This window comes from Myotis lucifugus, unplaced genomic scaffold, assembly GCF_000147115.1.
Source record: "Myotis lucifugus unplaced genomic scaffold, Myoluc2.0 scaffold_147, whole genome shotgun sequence".
Lineage (NCBI taxonomy): Eukaryota > Metazoa > Chordata > Mammalia > Chiroptera > Vespertilionidae > Myotis > Myotis lucifugus.
In genome coordinates this window covers 2334125-2360175 of record NW_005871195.1, presented here as the reverse complement: position 1 = coordinate 2360175, position 26051 = coordinate 2334125, and the positions used below count along the sequence as shown (strand labels likewise).

The following is a 26051-nucleotide window of genomic DNA, read 5'->3' as shown; positions in this document are numbered from 1 at the left end:
GGCACATGCCTCGGTTTTGGGCTTGATCCCTAGTGTGGGGTGTGAAGGAGACAGCCAATCAATGAGTCTCTCTCATCATTGATGTTTCTATCTCTCTCTCTCTCCCTTTCCCTTCCTCTCTGAAATATATATATATATATATATATATATATATATATATATATGTATAAATCTAGAGTAATCTCTGTGAGAGAGGCTGGAAGCAATTATAATTCTCTACATGGAATCTTAATCAAACATGCTTGCCCTCTCTGGATATAAGTTGTGTGGGGAGGAAGGAAATGGTTGACCCTTAACACAGAAAGGGAAAAAACATCTCTAGAGCTAGAAGAAATTGGGAGAATTCAATTTCATAATGTTTCACATTGATGCTGGAGGCTCTGAAGAAAGCAGCCTTCATGGCCATCCAAACTTACCGTGAAATTTCATTCACTCATTTATGCATTCACTCAGTGGAAAAATATTTATTGAGTATCAACCATGTGCCATTCACTAAGCCAGGTATTGTGTGTACACATCATGGAGCCCACTGCATATGTTTATGGTGTAACAGGGCATGTGTGTTTGCCTTTTCTAACAAATTTCACACCTTTAATCGGATTTTTCAAAAGGTTAAGACCCACAGATCAATGGGCAAATTAGCTTACTCGGTTTAATTATTGTGATTCAGGAAACATCTGCTCCTTTATTATTTGTGAACATTTTTTTTCTGATGCACTAGTTAGATAGTTTGCAGAATATGCAAGGCAGACAGCTGAACTCCTCAGATCCCAAACTCTGGAGGAAGGTGAAAGGGATGTATAAGTCTGAGAACAAAGGTGCTCGGATTTATGTTATTTCAATGTTTCTTTAAAGAAACACCTAGTGATTGGCACCTCACAGTTTCCCAGAGAAAAATGCCTATTGTTACTAGATGAAGTTGCATTTATTCTGACCCAAGTACTAGTAGTTTTGTCAATAAGAGGTTTATTTTTAGCAAAGATGTTTTCTAGCATAGAGCAGCTCTCTGGCAATCAGGATAGACAGCCTAATTTCAGCTAGAAACTCTGAGAAGACTTAATGTTCTGGTCCCCTAAAATTGTTCATCACACTCAGCAAATGAGAAAACTCCTAGAAAACAAAACAAAACAAAACAAAAGGTGTTAAGGGAGGGGGGTAGGAAGGAGTACTGTAGCAAACTTGGAGAAGTAAATGCAATTCTAAGGTGATTTTCTTAACAAAATATAACATGGATAGTTGGATGTGATTTTTTTCTTCAAGTTCCAGCAAGCAACAGTTTTTCTCTATTCCCATCCTGCCTGCAGGCTTCAGTTCTGAGCAGTGTTGTTTAGTGGAAACATTTCAGCAGCTACCATATATTGTAGGCTTAAACAGGTTTTTAATCATCCCAGGCAGGGGGGGACATTTTATTTCAAACTAGGGGCAGGCTATGAAATTGGAGACTCATTAGGAACAAAAACAGATGAGCTTCAATTAAACTAACTGTTCTCTGCCAAAGCCCTGATGTCTTGGAGGCTAACTTTGTTTAACTAAGGTTTAGAGAACAAACACACGTGCCTCAGGTGTCATTATGGAAAAGCAAAGCCAGGAGGTAGCTTGGGACCTTTCAGAATCCAGGCCTCCCTTTGGCACCATTGTTTTCTTCTGAGATAATTACTGAGGAGCGTTTGGGGCACAGTCAAGTTCAGATCTCTCCATTAGATTTCAGAGCCTGGTTGCATAATGATTACATTTCTCTCATTTGCTTTACTTTCAAAATGACTTTTGCTAAACCCAGGAACATAGACACTGCCAGTCCCAGGATCAGTCCTTGGCAGCTCCTGGTCATTTGGGGGATAGCTTCTTCCCTGGAGGGGCTCTGCCTTCAGGAGAACTCTTTCCCTGCTGATTCTTCTGGAAAGAATGAGTCTCAACACGGGCTGATTTTAGTGGTAGAAAACTACTACTAAACTCAGCTCCCAGCTCTTTTGATTTTAATTGTCCAGGGACTTATTTTTTCAAAAATATACTTATTGATTTTTAGAGAGAGGAAGGGAGAGAGAAACATTGATGTGAAAGCAAAACATTCATCAGCTACCTCCTTTGAGCCCTCTATCAGGATCAAGCCTGCAACCCAGGCATGTGCCCTGACCGGGAATCGAACCAGCAATCTTTCAGTGCATGGGATGATGCTCAACCAACTGAGTCACACCAGCCATGGTGGGATTTAATTTTTTTAATTTATATTTATTATAAAACCCTCTGGTGATTCTAATGGGCAACCAGGGCTGAGAACCACAGACATCAAGATAGCTTGGAAAGCCAGACAGTCACTGCTGGGAAATTCACTTGGAACATTTTCAATGACATTGTCCTCAAAAACAGAGAATTTGCTGTGAGGTCTTGCCAAGTTCAATCGCTTCCAGGTGCAGCCTTTTGTTTCTCTATCCCCTGCTTCTCCCCATTCTGGACCCTAGTTTAGCTCAGCCATGACAATATACAGAATATGCTGTGCTCCTCCACACCTCCATGAATTTTTACATGCTATCCTTCCCAGGCACAGCACATACCCACCCACAACCTGCCCCATATCCCGGCAAATTCCTTCTCCTTGGAGACCCAGCTCAAAACCTGTCCCCTTCCCTGGCACACTGATTCTGTCCACAGCACACTGCCATTTTCCCATGGTTCTGTAGAATTATCACTGCATCTCCCTCATAGCTCTTGATATGCCATAATCATTTATCACTTGACATATATGTTCCCACCATTAGATTATGGGCCCTTGAAGGGAGACACTTATGGCTCACTATAGGGAGTATCTGATTTGAAAGTTGGTCAAGAGCGAGCTACTATCTGTCTTAGGGCCTTTGCAGTTGCTCTTCCTTCATGGGTTACTTCCTGAAAGACCTGCAGAAAGCAACTTCTAAATCAGTCTCTATCACCTAGCCCTGCTTAATGTTCTTTTTGGCATTTATAGAGCATCTAAATTTCCTTTATCTTCTTGTTTACTTTAGTGTCCATCTCTCTCCTCTGGAATGCAAGCTTCTTTTTAAAAAAAAATGTTTTTATTGATTTCAGAGAGAGGAAGGGAGAGGGAAAGAAAGATAGAAACATCAATGATGAGAGAGAATCATCCATCAGTTGCCTCCTGCATGCCCCACACTGGGGATTGAGCCCGCAATTCGGGCATGTGCCCTGAATCTAACGTGACTGGGAATCAAACGGTGACCTCCTGGTTCATGGGTCAATGCTCAACCACTGTCCCACACTGGCCGGGCTGGAATGCAAACTTCTTGTTTTTTTAAAAAATTATTTATTGTTTAAATTATTACATATAATATTACATATGTCTCCTTTTTCCCCCATTAACTTCTCCCAGGTTCCCCCCAACCCAAGAGTCCAAGGATTATTGGTTAGTTTTATTTGCCATACCTGTATGGCCAGAGAGCTTGCCAATCACAGAAAACATGTGGCTGTTTTGTCCCTGTACATGAATGAGGCACTCCATGAGACCAGATGGTGTCAGAGGAAACTCATTAAATCTTTCTGGACTTCTGCTCTGCAGCTCACATTATAATCTGGGAACCTCTGGTGTTTTGCAAGGAACCTACAGCTGTAATATAGAATCGACTCCCACAAACGTAACATATTGAATAGGAAAAGGTCTATACCTTTGTTATTTACATCAGTGTACAAGATTTTTCTAAGCCAGAGCCAATGACATTGTGTTGATCGCTTTACTTCCAGAGATGTGCCATCAATCGGTCCATCTCTCTCTACTTTAAGTTATTTTTCTCTTCTGGATCTTCACTATGTTTATGTGTTATGCTTAAATCACTCCATGCCCATGTCCCCTCCCTTCTTTAACATGTTTTAAACCCTTAAAGGAAGAAACACTCCTGTTCTCACTTCTTCTATATTTGAGATTCCTATGCATACTGCCTCCTCTTCCGAGCCAATTACACCCACATTGCAAAAATGAAATTAGTTTTTACTTCAGTGGGACTCTATGCATTTACAACTAATTATCACTCACTATTTTCTTTTTTCTTTTTGGCCTAAGACTTTCCCTCTCCCCTTCCAACTTCTCTGTTTTCTCTTCAGAACAATTGTCAAGGCTCCTCCTCTTCTGTTGTGTTCTCCTGGACTCTCAGCTTGACCCTGCTACCCTCTTGCCTTGGGCAACCTCCTACGTTGTAATATTTTGGGCTATAGGCCGAATGTGTTGACTGTCTCTCCAGGATGTTTCCGCAATGATGATCATGACCTCAATGCTAGGTTTACTATTTCCACATGGCCAGATGCATTCCTCCTTGTTCTTCCTGATTGATCACTATCCATCAGTTACCTAGCTAGACATTGGGGAGTTATCCTTATACCCTTTTCTTTCTTATTCAATCAATCACTAAGTCCTGGTCATTTGACCTCTCAAAAATATTTTACTCTTCCCTCTCTACTTTATTCTAGAACAGGCTTTACCTTCTTTTGTCAGGAATATTCTAAGTATAACTATCTTCAGGCTTGGATTTCCCTACCTCCCTTTTCCCACCCCTTAAATTGATGTTTCATACTTCACACTGTAGCCAGAGAGGAAAATCTGACGATGTCATCCTGCCTAAATTCTTTACAGCTCTTTATGAATTTCCAGTGCCTTGGAATGACATACTCAGCCTTGCATGAGCTGGCCACTCTATTTCCAACTGCTTTCTGATTTGCACTTTTGACTTTTTAAAAAAATATTGTATTGATTTTTAGGGAAAGAGGAAGGGAGAGGGAGAGAGAAAGGGAAACATCAATGTGAGAGCAGAATATTAATTGGCTGCCTCCTGCACACCCTCCACCAGGGACCGAGCCCTCAACCCAGGCAGGTGCCCTGACCAGGAATTGAACCCACAATCCCTCAATGCACAGGATGGAACAACGCCCAACCAACTGAACCACACTGGCCAGGGCTGCACTTTTTACTTTTTAGTACTAATTTTCTGATAATCCCCCCAACATAGCATTTGGTTCCAGAACTCCATATCTTTTCTTAGGCTGTTGCCTCTGCCCAGAATTATTATCCTAACTTTATTAGCTTGAGTAATTCTTGCTTATCTTTGAAGACTGTTACACCACATCTTTCTTATAAATTTTCCTAGACCATGGATGTATGGATACATAACTGCTCCCACAAAAGGAATATTCAGTTTGATGTAATAAAACAATATTGGCAAGAGCACCAACTCAAGTGGGCAGTAAGGTACATTCTGATCCCATCTCTGCTACTAACCAGCTATGTGACCTTGGACAAGTCATTGTTCTAAATCTTCTTGTGCCTATAATGACTTTCTTAAGCTAGCAGCTTTCCAACGTTCTCTCCAGCTTCCAGTTCCTGCATTGTTTTTTTCACCAGGGACAAAGCATCTCAGAGTTGTCAATAAATCAGCACTTAGCACAACTACAAGCCTTGTTTATTGATCACTCTTAAGGTAAAGTGGCTTTTATACGAAGTCAAGTCGATATATGTGTTAAAGTGTTCAAAGTAACTGCTTTACATACTTAAGAGAATCAAGCAAACCATAGGGTCAGCCTAGCCCCACCTTGTGGACAGCGGGGGTGTTTATTTTGTTGGCTTTGTTTTAGTTTTCGTTTTTCTTTCCCTTGATGAAAGAGGCCAGGTCTGGGAAGACAGACCTTAGCAGAGGGGAGGGAGCATGGATTTTTGAAGTCAAATCTGGATTCAAATTCAGAACTCATTTTGTGTATGATATTGAATAAGTTACATAACCTGTCTAGTTTTCCTCAGTACTGAATTCAAAATAATTACTATTAGAGAACAGCAATAGGCCAAGCACATGTCAAACTCCTGAAAAGCGCTTGGCACACAGGAAGTGCTCAGTTATCATCACCATCATCATCATCACCATCATCATCACCATCACACTAGCTGGGAGACAGTGATCAGTCAGGTAATGGTACTTAAATATTTCATTGTGTGGGGGACATTTGTATCAGCATCAAGTAACTACAAAATGCTCTGATGTTAGGTTCAGAAGCAACTCAGGATAATGCAACTCTTTTACACATAAGGGGCACAAAATCCAGAGAAGTGAAAAGATTTATTTAAATATAATTCTCTAGCAAGTGCTTGAATCCCATTCTCTGGATCAAAGTTTAATCCCTACCCTATAGTTTGTGCTTCTCAAACTTTAGCTTGCATCACAGTCACCCAGATATAGCACCGGTCAGTGCACCCCACCCCAGAGATTCTGATTTAGCATATCGGAGGTATGCCCAAGAATTGGCTTTTTTAATACCCTCCCAGGTAATGCTGAAGCTGTACCTTGAGTAGCCCTGTGACGCACAGCTCTGTTCTGAATTGGCTAGGAGCAGTTCTTGGCTTTCTTATACATCTCACTCTCAGGAAGTGACAAAGAGAGAAAGATGAGGCCATAAGGCTTGATTATCCCTATCAAGTTTCATATGGGACACCCACTATCCATGAATGGAGTATGAGCTATCCTTCCATTCTTGCATTTTCCTACCACACTCTTAGACAATGAGCATTAGGTTTCAGGAAAATATACTCCCCAGATTGATTTTATAAAAATTGCAGTTTGTTTTGGCTGGCGTGTTTATAGTCGTATTTGGAGCTTGCAGATGTACATTGAAATCTGCAGTGTCTGGGATGAGAAATTGGCTCTGGGCTCCTCATTTACTTCTGTGCAGCTTTTGTACTTCGGTGGTGGGAGAAAATACAGCACAACCAAATGCTAGCTGGAAAGATGACACAGGAAATGCATTGAGGAATTGATCCTTGCCACCAATTTATCTCCTCCGAGAAGAAGGAACTGAATTACATTCTCAATGTTCATTTGTTAAGTAGGCAGCTTAGCACTCCTGGCTCATATTCCCATAGAAACAATCATGCTCTTTGATCTGCATTATGGAATACAGAAGGTTTTAATGTACTTACCTAGAAACCAAATTAGTATGTGTAAAATAATTTCCTATGAAAAATATCTTCATCTTGTGGCTAGAAGGCAAGGGTGGTTCAAAGAACAAACCTCTCTGAAATACTGTATTTCTTGGAGAAAGAGGTGTTGTGGTAGATTAGGTTTGATTTCAGTGTCAACAAATTATGTGCAAAACATAAAAGTACTTTAAACCTCTGTTACCTTTTCTGCTAAGAGCTGATAATATACACCACACAGAGTCCTTGCAAACAGTTCAATAAGATAATATGTGAAGACTTGCTGCTACCATATCTGGAATGAAATAGATACGCAGTAAATTACTGTTGTCGATTATTAAGGAGCATGAATTCTCTGACTTCAATCTCTTCACTTCAACACACATGGTTTTCCCTGGTGAAAGAAGTGAAGGGATTGAGAAGTACAGATTGGTAGTTACAAAATAGTCGCAGGATGTAAAGTACAGCACAGGGAATAGAGTCAATAATATTTTAATAACTATGTATGGTGCCGGGTGGGTACTGGAAATATCAGGGGGGACATTTTCTAAAATATATGATTGTCTAACCACTATGTTGTACACCTGAAACAAATACAAAGTAATATTGAATGTAAACTAATGGGAAAAAAATTTTAATCATTTACATTTATTTTTAAAATCCCATTGTCCTTAATTATGCAGAGCAATTCTGCTCTCCCCGTTCAAATCCAAAATGTATATATCCTAATCAATCTCGGAATAAAAAAAAATTAAGAGTTCTTTATTTAAGGACCGACCTACCTTGAAATGCAGACTAATTACTTTTGTTTTAATCACTCACACTGTTTTTGAGCTTTAATTCTTTGTTACATTTTTAATTTCCTCATAAGCAATTTATGAAACAATTTTATAGTGTTTTCTCCTAGAGGACAGCTAGAATGTTTTGTATCTATTTGCACTGTGTTACATTTAAATACAAAATATTTAAGGGTGATGTATATATTTATTAGTGTTAATTAAAGAGAAAACCATGTGTGCTTAGGAATGAGAATGTTTGTTGCTTTAAGTAGATATTTCAATAACACTCATGTCACCTCAGTGCTGAGGATAGTGAATGAAGGTGACAAAAATCCTGCCAAATGGCATTTGGAGGCAAATGGGGAAAACAAGATAAACGAAGAAAATATATACACTATAGGATAGTTGTAATTGCTAAGAAGAATAAAAAAAAGATTTAGAAGAGGTAAGGGAGAATTAGGAGTAGAAGAAGGTAATGTTGGATAAGGCAGCCTTTCAGGCTCAATAAGGACATAATAATAAAACACTGACATTGTCACAGGAGTGAACCACATGGAAATCTAGGTAAAGACTGACCTGGGTAGAGGAAACCACAAGTGCAAAGGGCTTGTGGCAGAAGCAGGCCTGGGATGATCAAGGCACATTGAGAAGACAGACTGCTGTGGCTAGAGCGAGTGAGTAAGCAGGGAGTAAAGAGAGCTGAGATCAGAAACTTATCCTACATGACGCATACCCCATTGTAAATGGGTTTTTACTTTTTATTTTTGGAAAAATGACAGCTGCTGGCAGATTTTAAGCAGAGAAATCACATGATTGGGCCAATGTTTGAAAAGGTTTACTCTGGCTGTATTTTCTATAGAATAGAAAATGGGAAGGCAAGGGCAGAAACTGGGAGATGGCTTAAGAGGCAGAATTCAGGAAGGAGAAATGGTGGCTTGGATTAGAGATGTGGTAGTGATGTGCTGAGAATTGATCAAATTCTGGTTAGTCCTTAAGGAAGAGCCGAATGGATTTGCTATGATTTGAATAGTAACGAGAGAGCCTCCCACTTGGCATTGCAGAATAGATGGCATTTCCCCACCTGGAGAACTTGCCATTCTGCATCAGGTGGAGGTGGGGAGAGTCTGCTGAGCAAAAGCATTCGATTTTACGTTGCCGTAAACAAATGTCACGCACCACTGATACTCAGTTCTGTTTTCCTGCATTTCCTTACTAATGGCGGTGTTCTGAAGGTAGAGATGAATGTTCTGGGGAGATTAAATCACCCATTCTAGCAGATTCCAACTTGTGATGTGCGTGCCTCATTTCCACCTTATCTCTGACTAGTGTATTGTGCAGTCACTTAACTTGGTGCTTCTTGTTGCAAACCTATAGAACATGCAGCGATTTGTTAGTCTCTTACAGCATAACTAATTTCACAAGTAATCTCAAGTTTCAATTAAAGAGGATACATGGTTTTGTTTGTTTGTTTGTTTGTTTGTTTGTTTGTTTTCTGGAAGCTTGAACATCATCCAGGATTCTTTCCTTCTCTAGCTTTCATGTTAATCAGTTCCAAATATCTGGAGATGCCATTACCTTTGTATCGCTCACATCCTTCCAAATGTCTTTAGCTATTGGCCACATTCCTAATTTCTCTCTCACTTGGATTTCTGGAACAGGCTCTCAATTTGTCTCTTTCCCTGTAGTTCAGCCACACTCACCTCCCAATCAATTCTCTACACAGTAATAACTGATCTTTCAAAAGAACACATTTGATGCTCTTGTGGTTCTATTTACATCCTTGCTTGGTTCCCCAGTCCTCTCAAGATTAAACAAACTCCTGTAGCATGTTTAAAGAGCCTGCGTCATCTGGGTCCTACTTACCTTAAATGCCTCCTATCTTGAAACACAATTTTTGGCGTTTCAGTCCATTCACTCTATGCTGTTCCTGTCCTTTCTCCTCAGGGCACTGAGCTCTTGGCCATGTTTCAGATGTTGAACTTACTGTTCTCTCTTCCAATGATATATTCTCTCCATCTTTGTCTCACCTGCTCATCCCTAAGTTCTCAGCTTAGATGATTTTTTCCCTAGCAAACCTGTGTGAGTTAAATATCCATCCATTAGATGAACCAGCATTGGTTTCACCACAATAATTAATAACTTCCTGCTTACTTCTCTGCATTCTCCATTGGAAGGTAGGCTCCAAGAGAGCAGGAGCTAGCTCATCTGTACATATGTGCCCCAATTTTGGGCACATACTGGACCCTCAGTGATACTGTACATATGTGCCCCAATTTTGGGCACATACTGGACACTCAGTGATACATGTAGATTTGCCTTGGATTGAATGGAAAAGCATAGAATCACAGTTGAAAATCCCTTCAAGCATTACCTTTCCCCTTCCACCCTTGCACTCTAGTCTTCTAGACATATATGAAAAAACTATACACACACACACACACACACACACACACACACACACACCAATACACAAACATATGCACACATGTGTACTTCCAATATCCCCAAACTAATTTGTACTAGGGTTAATTTGGAGAATTTCTGGGTTTCTACATTTAACACAATGGTAATCCTCTCCTTGTAGCCCTTTCTTCTCTTAATTCACTCCAAGGTCTCCTTAGATCTCTCATCACACCTGCTCTGGCACACTTAGCTCCTCTTGCTCCTAGAATTCCTTGATCCGTTTCTCTCTCTGAATATTCTCTTCCCTGAATATTTCACTCACTTCATCTCTTCAACTATCACTTTATATAGATAAATCCAATATTTGTATCTCTAGCTCTGGCCTCTCATCCAAGGTCTAGCTTTATAATTTCCAAGTCATGAACTAAGCATCTTTGTGCATTCACTGCCTGTGTTACTCAAACACAGCTCTATAAAAAGCTCAGTTACCTGCACCTCCCTACATGTTCCTACTTGCAATTTCTTCCGGGGTGTCGTGGAGTGGCTGTCTGGACCCTCAAGAGTTTCCTTTCTCCTAAGGGGACCACAGACCATTAAGTGACTCTCTAATGCTCTTTATGTGACCTGCCTCCTGGCTATAGCTGGTTGATATAACAGGAGTATTTGCCTGACTCAAGGTGGGCCGGCCAAGCAGTAATGCATTTTTTGAAGTTTGAACTTTGCAGATAGATAGATGGCATGGTCAAGAGTGCCTTGAGAGGAGCCACCTCAAGGGCAGCCCTCTCAAGCAGAGGTCCGCACACTACTGTGCGGGCCACTCAGAGCAGCTTTCTTTCTGGCCCTTCCGACATCTGGTTACTCAGTTCTTTCATCAAATTCATTAGTTATCCTTTCACCCTTTCAATACAGTCCTACCACCTTTTTTTATTTTTTTCACTAATCAGAGACAGTAAAATGTTGACAAATCAAGCCTCAGGTTTCACAATCAGCTCAGATCGCCTTGAATGCCTCCTGTCCTCGGCCGCTGCTTTACACTCTCCTGCTAGGTTTGCCTCTGCATCTTTGCTGCTGTCTGTGCCCGTCCCTGTCTGCCCCCAGACACGACCTCTGGCTAAAACTGCTGCAGCAGCCTGCTCATTGGTCTTCCTGTCTCTGGTCTCTCTCCTTTGTCTTTCATTGTGCTTTTGCTCTTATTATTACCAGAGGAAGCAAACAGGACACTGCTTTGATTATGTCACTCCACTGCCCAGAAACATGTATTAGATCCTCTATATTCAACTCTCTTATAGATACTTGTGCCTCTTCATTATCTGCCCTTCCCCCAATTCTCAGTCTGATGATTTCTTTCTCAAGCCCATTGTACTAGAAGTTGAAGTTACCTAGTAATCTCTGATTATGATCATTGCTGGGCCAATTCATGTAATTTCAAATGCCTGCACAGAAAGAAAAAGGAAAAAACCTTGGACAAGTCATTGTTCTAAATCTTCTTGTGCCTATAATGACTTTCTTACGCTAGCAGCTTCATTCAACAAATAGTTATAAAAAGCCTCTAATTGCCTAGCACTCTTCTAGGTGCTGAGATTATATGACAAATAAGATTCATGATGGGCCTTACAGAAGTGTTATATGCAAGTGGAAAGAATAGGAAGTGAATGAAATAACAAATATATAAAGAAAAATAAGTTCAGGGAGAGGAGTGAGTCTTATGAAGAGGATAAAACAGCAATCTGACAGATTAATGGGCAGTGGTGACAGGAAACAGAATATTTCTGAATGGGTGACCAAGGAAGCCCTCTCTGAGGATAGCATTGGAGCCTAGAACTGAGTGATGAGAGTAAGCCAGACATAAGAAGGAAACAGCTTTGAGGGAAAGAGACTTCCACATGGAAGAATCAAGAAGCACAACGGGTTTAGGCAGGATAATCTTGGTTTATTTAAAGAACTGAAAGATCATGTGAAGAGAGAACTGTGACTTTAGGGGGCATTGGGGGGATTAGAGGATGAAATTGATTTTAGTAAATATCAAAGAGAGGCCAATACTTGGTGAAGAGTTTGACTGTTTTCCCTAATGGAATAGACAACTACTGGAAACCTAGAAGCAGGGATGTTATATGAAAAATGCACTCTTTCATCTATAAAGATTAATATAAATGAATTGAAGATCAATATAAAGACTAATGCTGTGCAAAAACAAAACAGACCATGGGGGTGTGAGAGTGAAACCAGGAAGTTCAGATGAGCAGTAGTGAGAATTAGGCAGAGAGAGGTGATATTTTCAAGGTGGAGCCCATTGAATTGCATGGGATTGAGGGGTCTCATATTTTAACATATAGTAGACACTTAACACATGTGTATAGATTCATTGAAGGAATGATTGAACCACTATTCATGGTCAAACGCAGACTCTGTGAAGCATTTCTGATGGACCTCAGCCCTCCTACTTCCCTGATCATCTGAGCCCCCAATGCACCTTAAACACACTTTCTCATGGACACTCATATTCTTCCTGGATTTAGTGATTTACGGGCATTCCTTCCTTACCTCCCCCTCTGGACTGTGAACTTCTTCGTGGTAGGGAACCCCACACTCCTTGCCTATCTTGCAAGGCACATACTCAGTGTCAAATCTTTTGAAGAATGAATGAAGAAATGCAGGAGTGAAGTGAGAGGGAAATGATGTGAAGGTCACAGTCCTCAGATAAAGTAATGGTTCCTGAGCCACAGCATCTGAAGTCTGAGTGTCTTTTCACAAAGATTGAATGATCCTTGGTTGGAAGCCCAGAACTAATTGAGAGACTGGGGGTGGCTGTGTGTCAAAGAACTGAGCCCTATGAGATAGTGGGAGGCTGGCTTTATGAATGAGGACAGGTTCATGGTCACATACGAGGAACAGCGGTTGTGTCTTCACCATTTTGAATTCCAGTTTCTTCCATTCTCAAAGGCATGTAGTAATAGAAATAGTTCAGAGATGGCTGGTGAAGAAATAATAATAATTAGTCTTACAAAGAAAGCACTCACTTTGTACTCTATGATGCCCTGAATGCTTTAGCTGTACTGTGTGTTAACCCCTTTATTGCTCCTGACAACAAAAGTAGGTATGCATTTTTATTATTCTCATCTTATAAATCACCAAGGTAAAGCACTTACCATAGCACCCGACACAGAAAACGCATTCTGTGAAGTCCTAGGGAAGAAAGAAACCCAAATCTAGATATGGAACCAGAACACCTGGTCCTAAAACCCAGTTTTCTGCTGTCCATGACCTTGGATAAGGCAAACTCTCATAACCTCAATGCTCTCATTTTTAAAATAAACTGATACAGGGAATAAGCGAGGCAAAGTCTGCAAAAGTGCAAACACATGTAAAATTACAACAAAATCCTGGATAAATGCAGGCATTTGGAAAGTGTTTGAGTTGCCTTTTTAACTCAAGTGTGTAAGATGCCAGCCCATTTAAAGGCACAGTTCTTAGGAGAAAGCCCCTCATTTTCCACAGTCTTGTTACTGACAAGACCAGTCTTTCTGAGACATGATCTGTGACTTTCTCCCGTTCAGAGCATTGACAGCTTTAACTAAAAATGAAAACCTTGGTAGCTGATGATCTTTCTTCGTTCCTAGTCTTACCCACCCTGGAGTGTCGTGGCCAGCTAGAGAGAACGTTTCCTGTGAGTGCCTTTTCTCTGCTTAGGAAGCACCTCCTGCTCCATTAATTTCTGTGACCCTCCCGGAAATTCTGTAAAGAGCAACATTATCACAGTCCTTCCATTCCAGGGTTCTACCTTCTGTAACTCCAAGTTTAGTGCTGGGTTCAGGAAACCCCTTCTGTATCTAACTGCTTCCGATGGCTAAAATGAAAGTAGAGTGTCCCTCAGTCTCCTCATTAGCCTACATCTTCTAAATTGTTTGATGTTCCTTTTTAATATTTTAAAATGTACCATCTTCAGAGTCCTTTTTTAGAAAAAATTAGAAGTTCAGAGATAAGAGGGCCAATTAAAGTTGCCCTTTTCTTTTCAAAGACAAGGTCCTTATTCCCGATACTAAACACAAACATATACACTCATGCAAATATATTGCAAGTGGTTTGCTCCTATCAATTAGATTCTATCTTTTGGGTTTCAATTTAGAATTAGCTTTTTTTTCTTATCTAAAGGAGTGTCTACTGTTACAAGCAAATTAATTACTGGAGGCCCAGTGCACGAGATTCGTGCACTGGAGGGGAGTGGGGGGACGGTCCTTCAGCCGAGCCTGTGCCCCCTCACAGTCCAGGAGCCCTCAGGGCATATCTGTCTGACGGCTTAGGCTCACTCCCTAAGCCAGCAGTTGGACATCCTTAGCGCTGTCGCAAATGCAGGGAGAGGCTCCCGCCACCATTGCTGCACTCACCAGGCATGAGCCTGGCTTCTGGCTGAGTGGCACTCCACCTGTGGGAGCGCACTGACCACCAGGGGCAGCTCCTGCGCTGAGTGTCTGTCCCCGGTGGTCAGTGCATGTCATAGCGACCAGTCGTTCTGCCATTCAGTCAATTTGCATATTAGCCTTTTATTATATAGGATAACCGTGTGTTGGGCAGACTAATCCCCCCCCCCAAGACATCCACATCCTCATCCCCTGAACCTGTGGAAATGCTGGGTTACATGGAAAGGGTAATTAAACTTGCAGATGGGATTAAGGTTGCCAATCAGCTTACCTTAAAATATGGAGATGATCCTGAATTATCCAGGCAGACCCAGTAAATCACAAGGATCTATGAAAGAAAGGGGCACAAGGATCAGGTTCAGAATAATGCCTGAGGAAGACTCAACTGGCCACTGCTGGCATTGGAGGGGAGGTGGCCACTAGCCAAGGAATGTGGACAGGTTCTAGAACTTCAAAAAGAAAAAAAAAAGAGAGAGATTACTTCTTAAACCTTCTAACGGAGTACAGCCCTGCCAACACCTCAGAGACCCACTTCAGACTTCTGACCTCCAGAGCAGTAAGCTAAGAAATTTTGTGTTGTTTTAATCACCAACTTTGTTGTAATTTGTTACAGCAGCAATAAAAAAACTAATATAGCATTTCAATAATTTTCTTGAAATAATAGCATTTCAAGAAAACTGGTGATCTCTAGCAGGAGTCAATCAAGCTAAAACATTGACTGACAGTAAGTTCTGGGAAATATGTAATTCTCAGAAACCATCCCCTTTCTAGCTCTCTTTTTGGAGATCAAAGAAATGGTCTTCATGATAATTGAGTGTGTGTGTGTGTGTGTGCGCGCGCGCGCGCTTACACTCTAAAGCCCCCTTCTCTCTTCTCTCTCTCTCTCTCCCTCTCTCTCTCTCCCCCCCCCCCATTCCACTTTCTCTAAAAATCAATAAAGAAAAAGAGCCCTAGCCGGTTTGGTTCAGTAGATAGAGAGAGAGAGAGAGAGAGAGAGAGAGAGAGAGAGAGAGAAGAGAGAAGGGGGCTTTAGAAGTGTTCTCAGAGGAGGATCTTGAGAACTCTACAAATATTTTCCCCACGAAGTCCTTACAGCACTTTGTACAGACATGATCCAGATAATCATCCAGAGTCTTTGGAGGTCTGGAATGCATTTAAGGCTAGACCTGTTGAGCTCTCTTTCCGAAGTGCTGCTGTGCGACAGGAAATGAGCCAATGCAGCTCTGAGAATGCCCAGGCCAATCTCCGGGAATCCTGTGCCTAAGAACTGAGAGAACAAGCTGAGGAAGTGATGTATGGGGGCAGCAGGGCCCTGCCCCAAGTGAGCGGGAAGGTGTCACAGAACCTAGGAACAGACATTGAAGGCAGGGCCCTCAGCGTGGCTATAGCTAGGGCAACATTCACGGAAATGCCATTGGCCACACTTTTAAAAACACCTGCTCTATTTCTGAGGTCATTTGGAGCTACTGCTGAGAAAGTGGGATTGATGAGCTACTATGCATATCTAGTTAAAAGAAACCCAGAGACTATGGACCTGGGCCTAGAAGGTGGGACTAGTTCAGGGAGAATTAATTCCTTGCTCATCTCTTTTCAATAGCCTTTTAAAATTCTATTTTAGATCTCTTCTCCCTGGCAGCCTCTGAGAATCTCACAGGCAGAAAACAGGCTAAAGTCAGCTTGAATCTGTCATGGTGGCTGGCACAGAGAATCACTTATCTCTTCTCCCTCTCATTTTTTCTCCCCCTTTTCTTCCACTCTTTCCTCCTTCCTCCCACTTCTCTTCTGAGCCCCTCCTTCCCCATATCTCATTTCTTGACCTTGCTCCAGGAAAGAACTTGCAACTAAACATTTACATTTCAGTAGAGGCTAAGGCCCTACCACTTGCTACCTTTCTGGATACCATTTGCATTTTAAATCTTGTTTCTCTTTGTTTAGTGGGGCCACAATAAAAACAAAACAAAAATACTGATCTTTAGGAATACCTCCCCAGGGATGTAAGAACACTAAGTCTTGAGTGAGAATTTCTGTGGTTAAATGTCAACTCTTTGACGTCTACCAATTGTCTGGGAGGAATAACACTTCCTCTCTCCTCTTACCTTCAGTAACTGGGACCTGCAAATTAGACTAACAAAAGTCAGATGAACAGAAGAAAAGATATACAATTTTATTAATAGTTATGTGCATGAAAGTTCAAAGAAGTGAAATTCAAAGAAGCAAACTCTGGAGCTTGTATATCATTTTGACAAAAGAAAGGGAGTTTTCCAAGGGATGATAACTTGGAAAAGTGACTAGGAAATATATGGGGGAAACTAATAGAAGATAAGGCTTGTTTATGCAGACTTAACCTTGGTGCTGCCTCTCTATCTTTGGAGATAAGAGCTATTCCCTGATTCCTGGCACAGGTTGGGGGGTGGGGAGGCAGGTTCACAAAGGGAAATGTATGTTCTGCTTTTAGTTAGATAAAAGGAGGGCAGAGAACTCTTCTTGCATCTGCAGACTTTCAATCGCCTTTAGCTCAACAATCCTTATGCCAAAATGGCATATTTTGGAGTGTTCTAGTCTGATCCCTTTCACAATGTTGGGCGAGGCACTTAAGTTTTTATATTTCAGTGACCTCGTCTGTAAAAGGGGGTTAAAAATATTACCTACCCTAACAGGATGTTGTGATGATTCAGTGACATCATTGATGTGATGCATATTATACACCATCTATCACATAGTAATGACTTAAAATTATTGCAATCTTCATTATAATATAATAAAAATAAGAATAATAATTATGATTATCTTTTGTAATCACTACCCTAAGGCCAGCTCATTAGAGTGGTATGTGGCAGACACTTTTTATAGAGTGTCTAATATATGAAAAGGGTCATGATATGTGAGCCAAAATGTTCTGACATATTAAATTGGGGAACCCAAGAATCCACTCAGTTGAGACATGAGGGTCCAGGAAAAGGAAATTAGAGCAGGAAAACAAACAAACCAAAAACATAACTCATAGGGAAAGAATATATTCTCATGACATTTTCTAGCTGTGTTTCCAAATCATCTACTAGTTTGTTTATATTAAGGTCACATACTGCACATGCTTGGATCATAAAATACAGGAGAACTCTCTTTCAAGATACATTTGGCACAATTTTGCAGAAAGTTTCCTAAAGTGGAAGGCATTCTCCCACCATCACCATCACATCGTTGATTCAATCGGGCCACTCAAACCGGAAAATGAATGCTGAATTGTTTAATGAGCAACCATATTCATATTTTAAAGAAATCCTTTCCAGATGCATTTACTAATCTTTTAGAATGAGCCCTGAAGCTAAGTGAGATACCTTGAATCCTGTCGTGTTTCAGTGGGAAGCTTGTCAAAAGAACATTGAGAGATCTCTCCAAATAATTGAGAAACCCCAAGATAAAGAGATGTGCTGTCCTTTAGGTTACAAGAAAGGGTTGGGGGTAGAAGAGAGGGCACCAGAAGGTGAAAAAATCCTAAAACTAGAAGAGACACCAAAGGTCACACGCCAACCTTGTCCACCTTACTTGCTCTATCCTCTTCTCAGTTATTTTTCAAAATCTAGATTAGGCTTCTCTTTTCAATGGAACCTTCTAGATTATGCCAATCACATTGATGTCTTGCTTCTCTTAGCTCCTAGTGACTGAGAGTAGAAAATTTTTCTATTAGAAATAGTTTTTTTAACTTTTTAATTTGTTATCCTGATTTCCCCTGTAGTTAATAATTCAAAAACAATGAAGAACTAGGGACTCAAACTAATATTGTTCATTTTCCAAATCCCTTGATTGACAAATCAGTTCTCTGCACCTCTTTTAAGCATCTGTAAAATAAAATGATTGGATTATTTAATATTTAAATGATCTCTAAAGATTTATACATATATAAACTAATAACCTTAAATATAAATTTGACTTAACTAGTTTTTACATACCTTGTTGTTCCATCTATATTTTTGAGAGACAATAAGTAGATAGGTAAATCTATCTAACTTTAACATTTTATTCTTAATTTTATTAGTGAACTAGGGGCCCAGTGCACGTATTTGTGCATCTTGAAAGGAACTGTGGGCCATGAGGCTGCAGTGGGCACAGAGGTGGGTCTCAGTGCATCCTTTGTGCCCCCACCCAGCCCCTCCCACCGCGCCCTGGTCCTCTGTCTGCTGGCAGCCCCACTCCCACAACTGCTGCTCCCACGCGCTGACGATGCTGGGCCCGCTCACACCTGTGGAGCATTGGGGTCGGTGCCAGCAGTGAGTGTGAGCAGCAGCTGCTGCCCTGATTGCCCCTCAGGAACAGGGGGAGGTGGAGAAGCCCTCAGGGGCGATCAGGGCTGGAAGCAGGCAGGGCCGGTGCCAGCAGCAGGTGTGAGCTCTGGGCAGGATCACAGCATGTGGGAGCAAAGAATTTTCAGTACCCACCAGAGATTCACCTTGATGACAGTGACCGGTGCCCCGCCTTGGTCTGGTGCCCCCGCTCACCTGCTCCATCATCCCGCTGCAGCTGACACCCTCCATGTTCTGTGCTCTGCCGCCTATTGCCCATGCCCTCCATGTTCAGAGCGCGCCCCCTGGTGGTCAGTGCACATCATAGCAACCGGTTGTTCGGTTGTTCTGCTGTTTGATCTATTTGCATATTAGGGTTTTCTATATATAGATATGTGTAAAGATTTTAGAATAGTGCTTGACATTTATAAGTTCTTCCTAAATGTTAGCAGCTATTATTTTTGGAGTAAATCGATTACAAATCTTGATTGTGCCCCTTATTAAATGTGACTTTGTGGAAATAATTTAATCTCAATTATCCTTGGTTTTTATTTTTATTTTTTTTGAAATAGGGATAATAATACCTAACTCTGGTTTGCGGTAAGATTGAATGTATTTATACAAGGAAAGTAGAGAATATGACTTAGAGATAAGTGGGAAGGAAATGCTAGTTTATCTCTTTGGTATCCCTTTCCTTTGGAATGAAAGGGTGATCTTGGGAAGGAGGACAGCCAGGGTATATTTTAATACAACAAATAGGGGTGAAGTTTGCAAGATATTGCAACTAAATGATAGAGCTGCCATCTGAAATTATTTTTGTTAAATAATATGCAGGCAACTATTCTTTCCCAAAATGTCACTAGCAAAACACTCCTGCCCAGTTCTCTGCCATTTCTCTCAAGTTCTCAGATGATGTGTGAAATTATTTGATGGTATTATTGCCTTACAAAATCCTGCTTTGGGGACAGCATGTGAAAGAGCTGGCAATGTCCTTTGGGAGCCAGGAGATCCTATAAGTGGAGGCAACAGAAAGAGTGTTGGGGTCCAGTCCCAGCAGGTCCAGGGGTTCCCAAAGGTGTGGACAGAGCTGGCGAAGAAGGAATGACACGGAGACAGCGTTCAGTTGATCAGCATAGCAAGGTTCTTTAGCCAGGTTCTCTCTTTATTCTCTTGTTACATCTGTATTTATACCAGTTGATTTTAATCCTATTCATTCTATACCAAAGGTTAGGGCATTTGTTATCTCCATTCCAAGGTCACTACTCTATTGTTCTATTAAGCTACAAGGAAGTAACTGAAGGAGATTATCCTAAGTAAAGATTATGTAGCTTAAGCGTGATTGTTCTTAGTTAGTGATTAATTACCCGCCTGGCACTTAGTTAAGGGGTTTTATTCCCTTCCTTAGTCCTGTTAATCCCTAACTCCAGGGAAAAATCCCCACCTGGGGAAACAAACTTTCTCGGAGAGGTGACCTTGGTTAAAACACATAGCGCTAAGAAGGGGAGCAAACATATTAAGAACAGTATGCCATATATGCCAGGTCCCTTGAAACATATGCTGTGCAGATGTTTCTTCCCTGTAGCGACTGTGTCAAGCATCAAGGATGGACCGGCTTCCGGCAAAAGAGCTCAGAAAAGCAGTGGTAAAGGGAAGTCAATAGGTGGGGAAGGGCTGAGGCACCAACACTCTCAGCTGGTGGATCCTGTACTAATTCCATTGTCCTGAAGGGAAGTCCAGCCTAGAATCAACAAAATCATATCTGTGGGTATTTATGTGACTTTCAAGAATGGTTGGGATTTCTCTCCTGGAAAATGGAAGTGGCGATTTTTAAATACTTTGCCTAACCCTGTAAATCAAGAAATCAATTGAAAAATATTTGTTGATATCTGTTGAGGGGTATTAAGGGAGAAGAATAAATTCGGGTATCCGACTGAGGAATGTTTGAATTCAGGAACTATTACTTTCTAGCCCTGTGACCTTGGTCAAGTCACTTAATTCCATACCTTTGTTTTTTGGGTTTTTTTCAACTATAAAGTGGTGTTGTGTATGATTAAAAGAAACAGAGTTGACTTGACCTAATTAATTTTTGTTACTTTCTTATTAAACTTTTGACTTCCTCTAGCTTTATGTGGGCAGGAATTTCAGAAAATGGTTGCTTAAGACATGTATTTTCCCATCAACTATTGAGAACTGCTTCCCGAAGCCTTACTGGCTTGTGGACATAACCCAAAACCATAAACAACATATTCAGATGGACAGGGGGTTGGGCAGATTGATAGAAAGATATCTCCCGTTAGTAAATTACCCAAAATGAAAAGCACCATTATAAGAGCCAACATGATGGTCTAAGTGTTTTCCTGGTGGGGGTGGATGGGGGATGCCTGGAGGCTGGATTGACGGGGAAGTCTTCATGGGGAAAAGACAAGAACTGGACCTAGGGCCAGGGAGGAGTGTCAGGACCAGGGAAGAGCAAAGTCACTTCATCCATCTCAGCCCAGCCAAGCCTCTAAAGAGCTAGCACATCTGTCACAAACCCACACCTACCATGTGCTGAGCAAAGGGACACCAGGGGCTGGATGCAGCTTTCCACATCTTAGTTAACTGTCACATCAACCATGAGAAGGAGGCAGTCACATCTCATCTTGAACTTAGAAATCAGAGTCTCAGAAGTTTCTCCAAACTCACAACAAGCAAGTGGCAGAACCAGGTAAAGTGACAGGACCCTAAAGCTTGTGTCTGATGTATAACCTCTAATAATGATAAAAGCTACCATTAGTGATGGTGGCCTCCTCCATACAGTATTTTCCTTCTTACCCCTCACCCACCTTTCCCCAGGTGCATCTGGTTCTCCCTTCCTGTGCTCCCAGAGTTCCCCTCAAAGCCTTGCCTTCAAGTGCTGGTGCATTTATTGAGCACATTCAATTTAATACCCATCTTCCCTATTCACCTGTAAGTCCCCAAAGGATAGGTTTGGGCGGTATTTGCCATTTTGTCATTCATGTACCATTCATAGCTCATAGTAGTAGCTTAACAAATGTTAATGAAGAACTGAATGAATGAATACATGCCCATTGTCTACTAAGTGCTGTGCCCACAATTTTGGCACGTAAGTTAATATCTCCTATAAAATGAGCTGGGGCCTGGCTGGTGTGGCTCAGTGGTTGAACGTAGACCTATGAACCAGGAGGTCACAGTTCAAGTCCCAGTCAGGGCATATGCCCCAGTTGTGGGCTCAATCCCCAGTGTGGAGCATGCAGGAGGCAGCCAATCAATGATTCTCATTCATCATTGATGTTTCTGTCACACTCTCCCTCTCTGTATCTCTCTGAAATCAATAAGAATATATTTTTAAAAATTAATTTTAAAAATTGAGCTGGAGGGCTGTTAGTTGTTGATAAATCACTCTAATATTAATGGGCATGAAGACAAGGCTCAGTAAATATTAACTAACATCATGAATATTGAATTACCATGATTCTCTTTAAATGGAGAAATTTAAATAAAACATTAACGTATTATAATTGCAACTTTGCAGAATAAAAACTGCTTTCAGGGAAATGTCTTGCAGAAAATTGCACAGCAAGAAAATAGCAAAACCAGGCAATGCCCCCCAGGGCCTAAGATATTACTCATACACCCTTTGCTTCACAGGCAGTTCCAGGGGCTACAGTCCTTCACACCCAGGATGCCCCATTGATTCTCTTCAACGGGGCTGGGCTTCAGCAGAGTGGAGGGAACAGGCAGCCTGAGGAAGCCAGTGTAGTCCTGGCACAGTCCAGAGTCCACGACCACTCCTGGGCTGCTTGCCTAGTTTGGAATCAAATACGTTGTGGGCTCCTTTGGGACAGCACAGTCCACGCCTCCCTGAGAATCACCTACTTTCCAGTTTAAGAACACAAACTCCACGATCCTCTGAATCAGACTAAAGCAGTGTCTTTAACAAGCACCCGGTGATATTTATCATGAGGGAAGTTGGTGAAACTTTGGAGACAAGACCTCCAAGGAGGCTAGTGGGACTCACTCTCCGGGGGCAGTTAACGGAGCACCAGTGTTCTCACAGGGCTCTGCCCGGCCCCACCCTCCATCCATGCATGTTCGTAAGTACAGGGGCAAGTCACTCCCCCTGTGTGTCAGCCAGGACCACAACAGTCCCAGTGGAGTAGCAGGTGGAGGCGGCGTGGATGCTCACCTTTGACAAAGCCACTGAATCATGGATGCTTCGGCGCCTGCACTTTTCTCCCTGGGAAAACTGCCTACGGACTTGCACAGGGGCTTTCAGAAAAGGGTCTAGTCACCAGCCCCTGAAACTGCTTTTTCCTAGCATCCCAAGAGGCGGGCTGAGCTCTCGCGCAGTGCGAGCTCTGGGAAGAGAGAGCAGCTGTTCTATGGCAGAAAGGGGGCATTCCCAGGTTCCCGGGCAGCAAACTAGAGCGCAGACAGCCCTGCCCAGCCCCGCGGCGCTATCAGTGTGGGGCGTTGCTGTGCTCTCCAGGGCAAGTTTCCTGGGGATGTCCCTCCTCTCCACCCCCACAGCAAAGTCTCCAGTTCTCCAACAGATGTCTGTCTGGCAGCTCTGAAGTCCAAGTACGCGCTGGATGCCGCGCAGAGTCCCGCGCGCGCTGGGGTTGGGGGACCCCAGCAGGCGAATGCCAGCATCAGCATGAGAGGCTGGTCTTCAGCCCAGGTCGGTGCTCAGCCGGGGGCCCGGCTGCCTGGCCCGGTGCATCTGAGAAGAGCTGCTCACTTTGCCCCCTCAGGAGCCTTTGTTCCCAGCCAGACAGTGCTCGGATTCTCGCTTTAACTCCCTCCACTCCAAAGGGGTCCGGCGGCTGGGATGCTCTGCCCTCTCAAAGGATGCTGACCCTGGAGTGGGAGTCGGAAGGGCTGCAAACAGTGGGTATTGTTGTGATTATATGTGCATCTCTGAAGCTGCTCCATTTGCTGGGACTGATTGATTTTTCGGAAGGTAAAGTGGTCGCTCCCAGTGTGTGCCCCCCGGTCAGGTCTGGTTGGGAACTGGATACAGACAGACGCTGCAGAAGTTGTGGCTGAATAACGAGTGTGAAAGTTTTAAAATATGCATGCTTGCCTTAAAGCAATTCATTTCTGTTCACCCAGGTATTCGACACTGGGAGGGGAGGGGTTTGGTACCATTATCTTTCTCTTTGCAACCTCTTTGCGTTTAGGGTGATGTTGTGGGTTAAATATAAATAACAGAAGTAAGGATTCCATTTGGGGATGATAAAATAGGTTGTGCTTTTGGTTGTCAAGTTCATGTTCGCTACCCCTCCTTGATGTCATTAGTAATTCCGTCCTATACCCTGATTTGTGAGTGAAATACCTGTGTGTGCCTCACTAGTTAGGAGGTGCGGGGGTGGAGCTGGGTTGTCGATTATGATATGAAATGCGTAAGCTTTTGGTGGAAAATTGAGTTCCTGGGTGCTAGCAAAAACGTGTTTTGGACGCTTAATTTGCAAAGGTGTTTCCTTTACATTTCCCAGCGAGCCGTTGCTGATGTGTCTGAGAACAAAACACCCAGGACAGCATTGTTGCTGCCAATAAATATTTTATCCATCTAATATTACTACCAAAATCAACCTCATTATGCAAAGATGAGAAAGTAAAAAAAGTTGGTTAACTTTGCTTTAACAATTTGAGTGTGTGTGTGAAATACACATGACATAATTTTCTACTGAAATAATATACTTTGAATCATTCCAACTTCTAACATGTGATGTCAATTTCATGTCCACGTTCTCTTTTTTCTCAAGTGAAAGAATGGAGTTCTTAAACATGTCCTAATATTTCTTCCCAGTAAGGATATGATCTTTTATTGCTGAGTTATTTATGAATATTTGCTTCTCACGTTTTGTGTAATGGTGGAAGTTGATGGCAATATTTAAGCCTGCCTGTGCTATAGTCTTTCTAAGATTACATCATCCCCAAACCATATCCAGTACACATGTCTCTGGTAATATGTTAATAATGATCAATGTATCTTATCTTCATAAAGTCCTTTTTTTCTCTACAAAATAGGTTCATTAGGTTCTGACTGTTTCGACCAGTAGAAGAATATTATAAGCTCTCATGTAATTTTCATACCTTTTTTTAAGAATTCTCTGACAGATTCTGTTTAGGCATACGTGAGAGTAATATTGTAATGGGATTTAAAAAGGCTCAGAAGTTAGTTTCTTCCTTTACTCACATTGCACAGCAATTTTATTTAATCCCTGGAAGGAGAACACTGCATAGCTAACTTCTCCAAGTGCTAAACAATAATCTGCATTATTCTGAGATTTCTGCCTTAATGCACTAATGTTGGTGTCAGAAGAAAATACAGATCCAATAACTTTAATTTTTATGAATGGGATAATTTGCTTCTGTTTAACTTTATCACTGTATTAGTTTTTGTCCTCTGGACTCGGTTGAGGCATACCCCCCAACTTTAGTGCATTATACTCAGGGTGGCTTGGATTCAGAGCTAGATGAAGTGGGCTGGACAGGAGAACTATCATGGAGGTATGTAGGAAGGTAACTTTCATAGCACCATGGAGTTATGTGAGGAGGTTAAATTTCATAGCACTGTGGGAGAGCACCCAGTTCTTTATTGCCAATGTTGATGATGTAGCAACTTAAAGTTGAATGTCCTAAGTTTAAGACCCCTACCATTGAGTCAGCTTTTCTTCTTTAAGTCCTGTTTCATGTCACTTAAACTTGAAGGTTTTTAGATGAAAACTTCCAGTATGAGTTCCAACAATCTGAAAAGTAGGTTTTCCCAACTAGAAGCACAGAATTTTAAGCTAGACTGAAACATCTCTATTGGGATGGGTATCCATATTCATATCCAAATAATATCCATATTCATATATGAACCTATATTTCTATATACACACATATGTAGCCGTACCTACATATTTATAGATATTATATAAAATGTCCAGAAAGCTAGACAAACTGGATTCAATGTATAAGACTTGATCATGCTAAAATACAAGGATGCAGATTATACAATATTTGAGATATAAACCACATTTACTTGACAAATGAGTACTTTTTTGTTCTGAAGTACATGTTAGAAAATGGTGGTCTAGTCCAACTTTCTCATTTGACATAGGAGATAATTGCAACATAGACAGGTTAACCGATTAATCAGAAGGAAAACTAACTGGAAGCAGAGACAGAACCAAAACCAAGGACTCCTGAATCCTATGTGCTTTTCCTCCTACCATACACTTTTCAC

At 41.6% G+C, this 26051-nt stretch overlaps 1 protein-coding gene across 3 annotated transcripts in view; it reads left to right on the top strand.

Moving 5' to 3' along the window:
* KCNIP4 (potassium voltage-gated channel interacting protein 4) overlaps nt 1-26051 on the top strand; it is a 732108-nt gene that overhangs the window by 535455 nt on the left and 170602 nt on the right. Inside the window, exon 1 of one of the 3 annotated variants that reach the window (XM_006095000.3) lies at nt 23589-23777. The exons of the other annotated variants lie outside the window; for them this stretch is intronic. Coding sequence (XP_006095062.1) covers nt 23666-23777 — 112 coding nt within the window. The 5' untranslated portion in view covers nt 23589-23665. Of the gene's footprint in view, nt 1-23588; nt 23778-26051 lie in introns of those variants that run through there. 3 annotated transcript variants of the gene reach the window in all.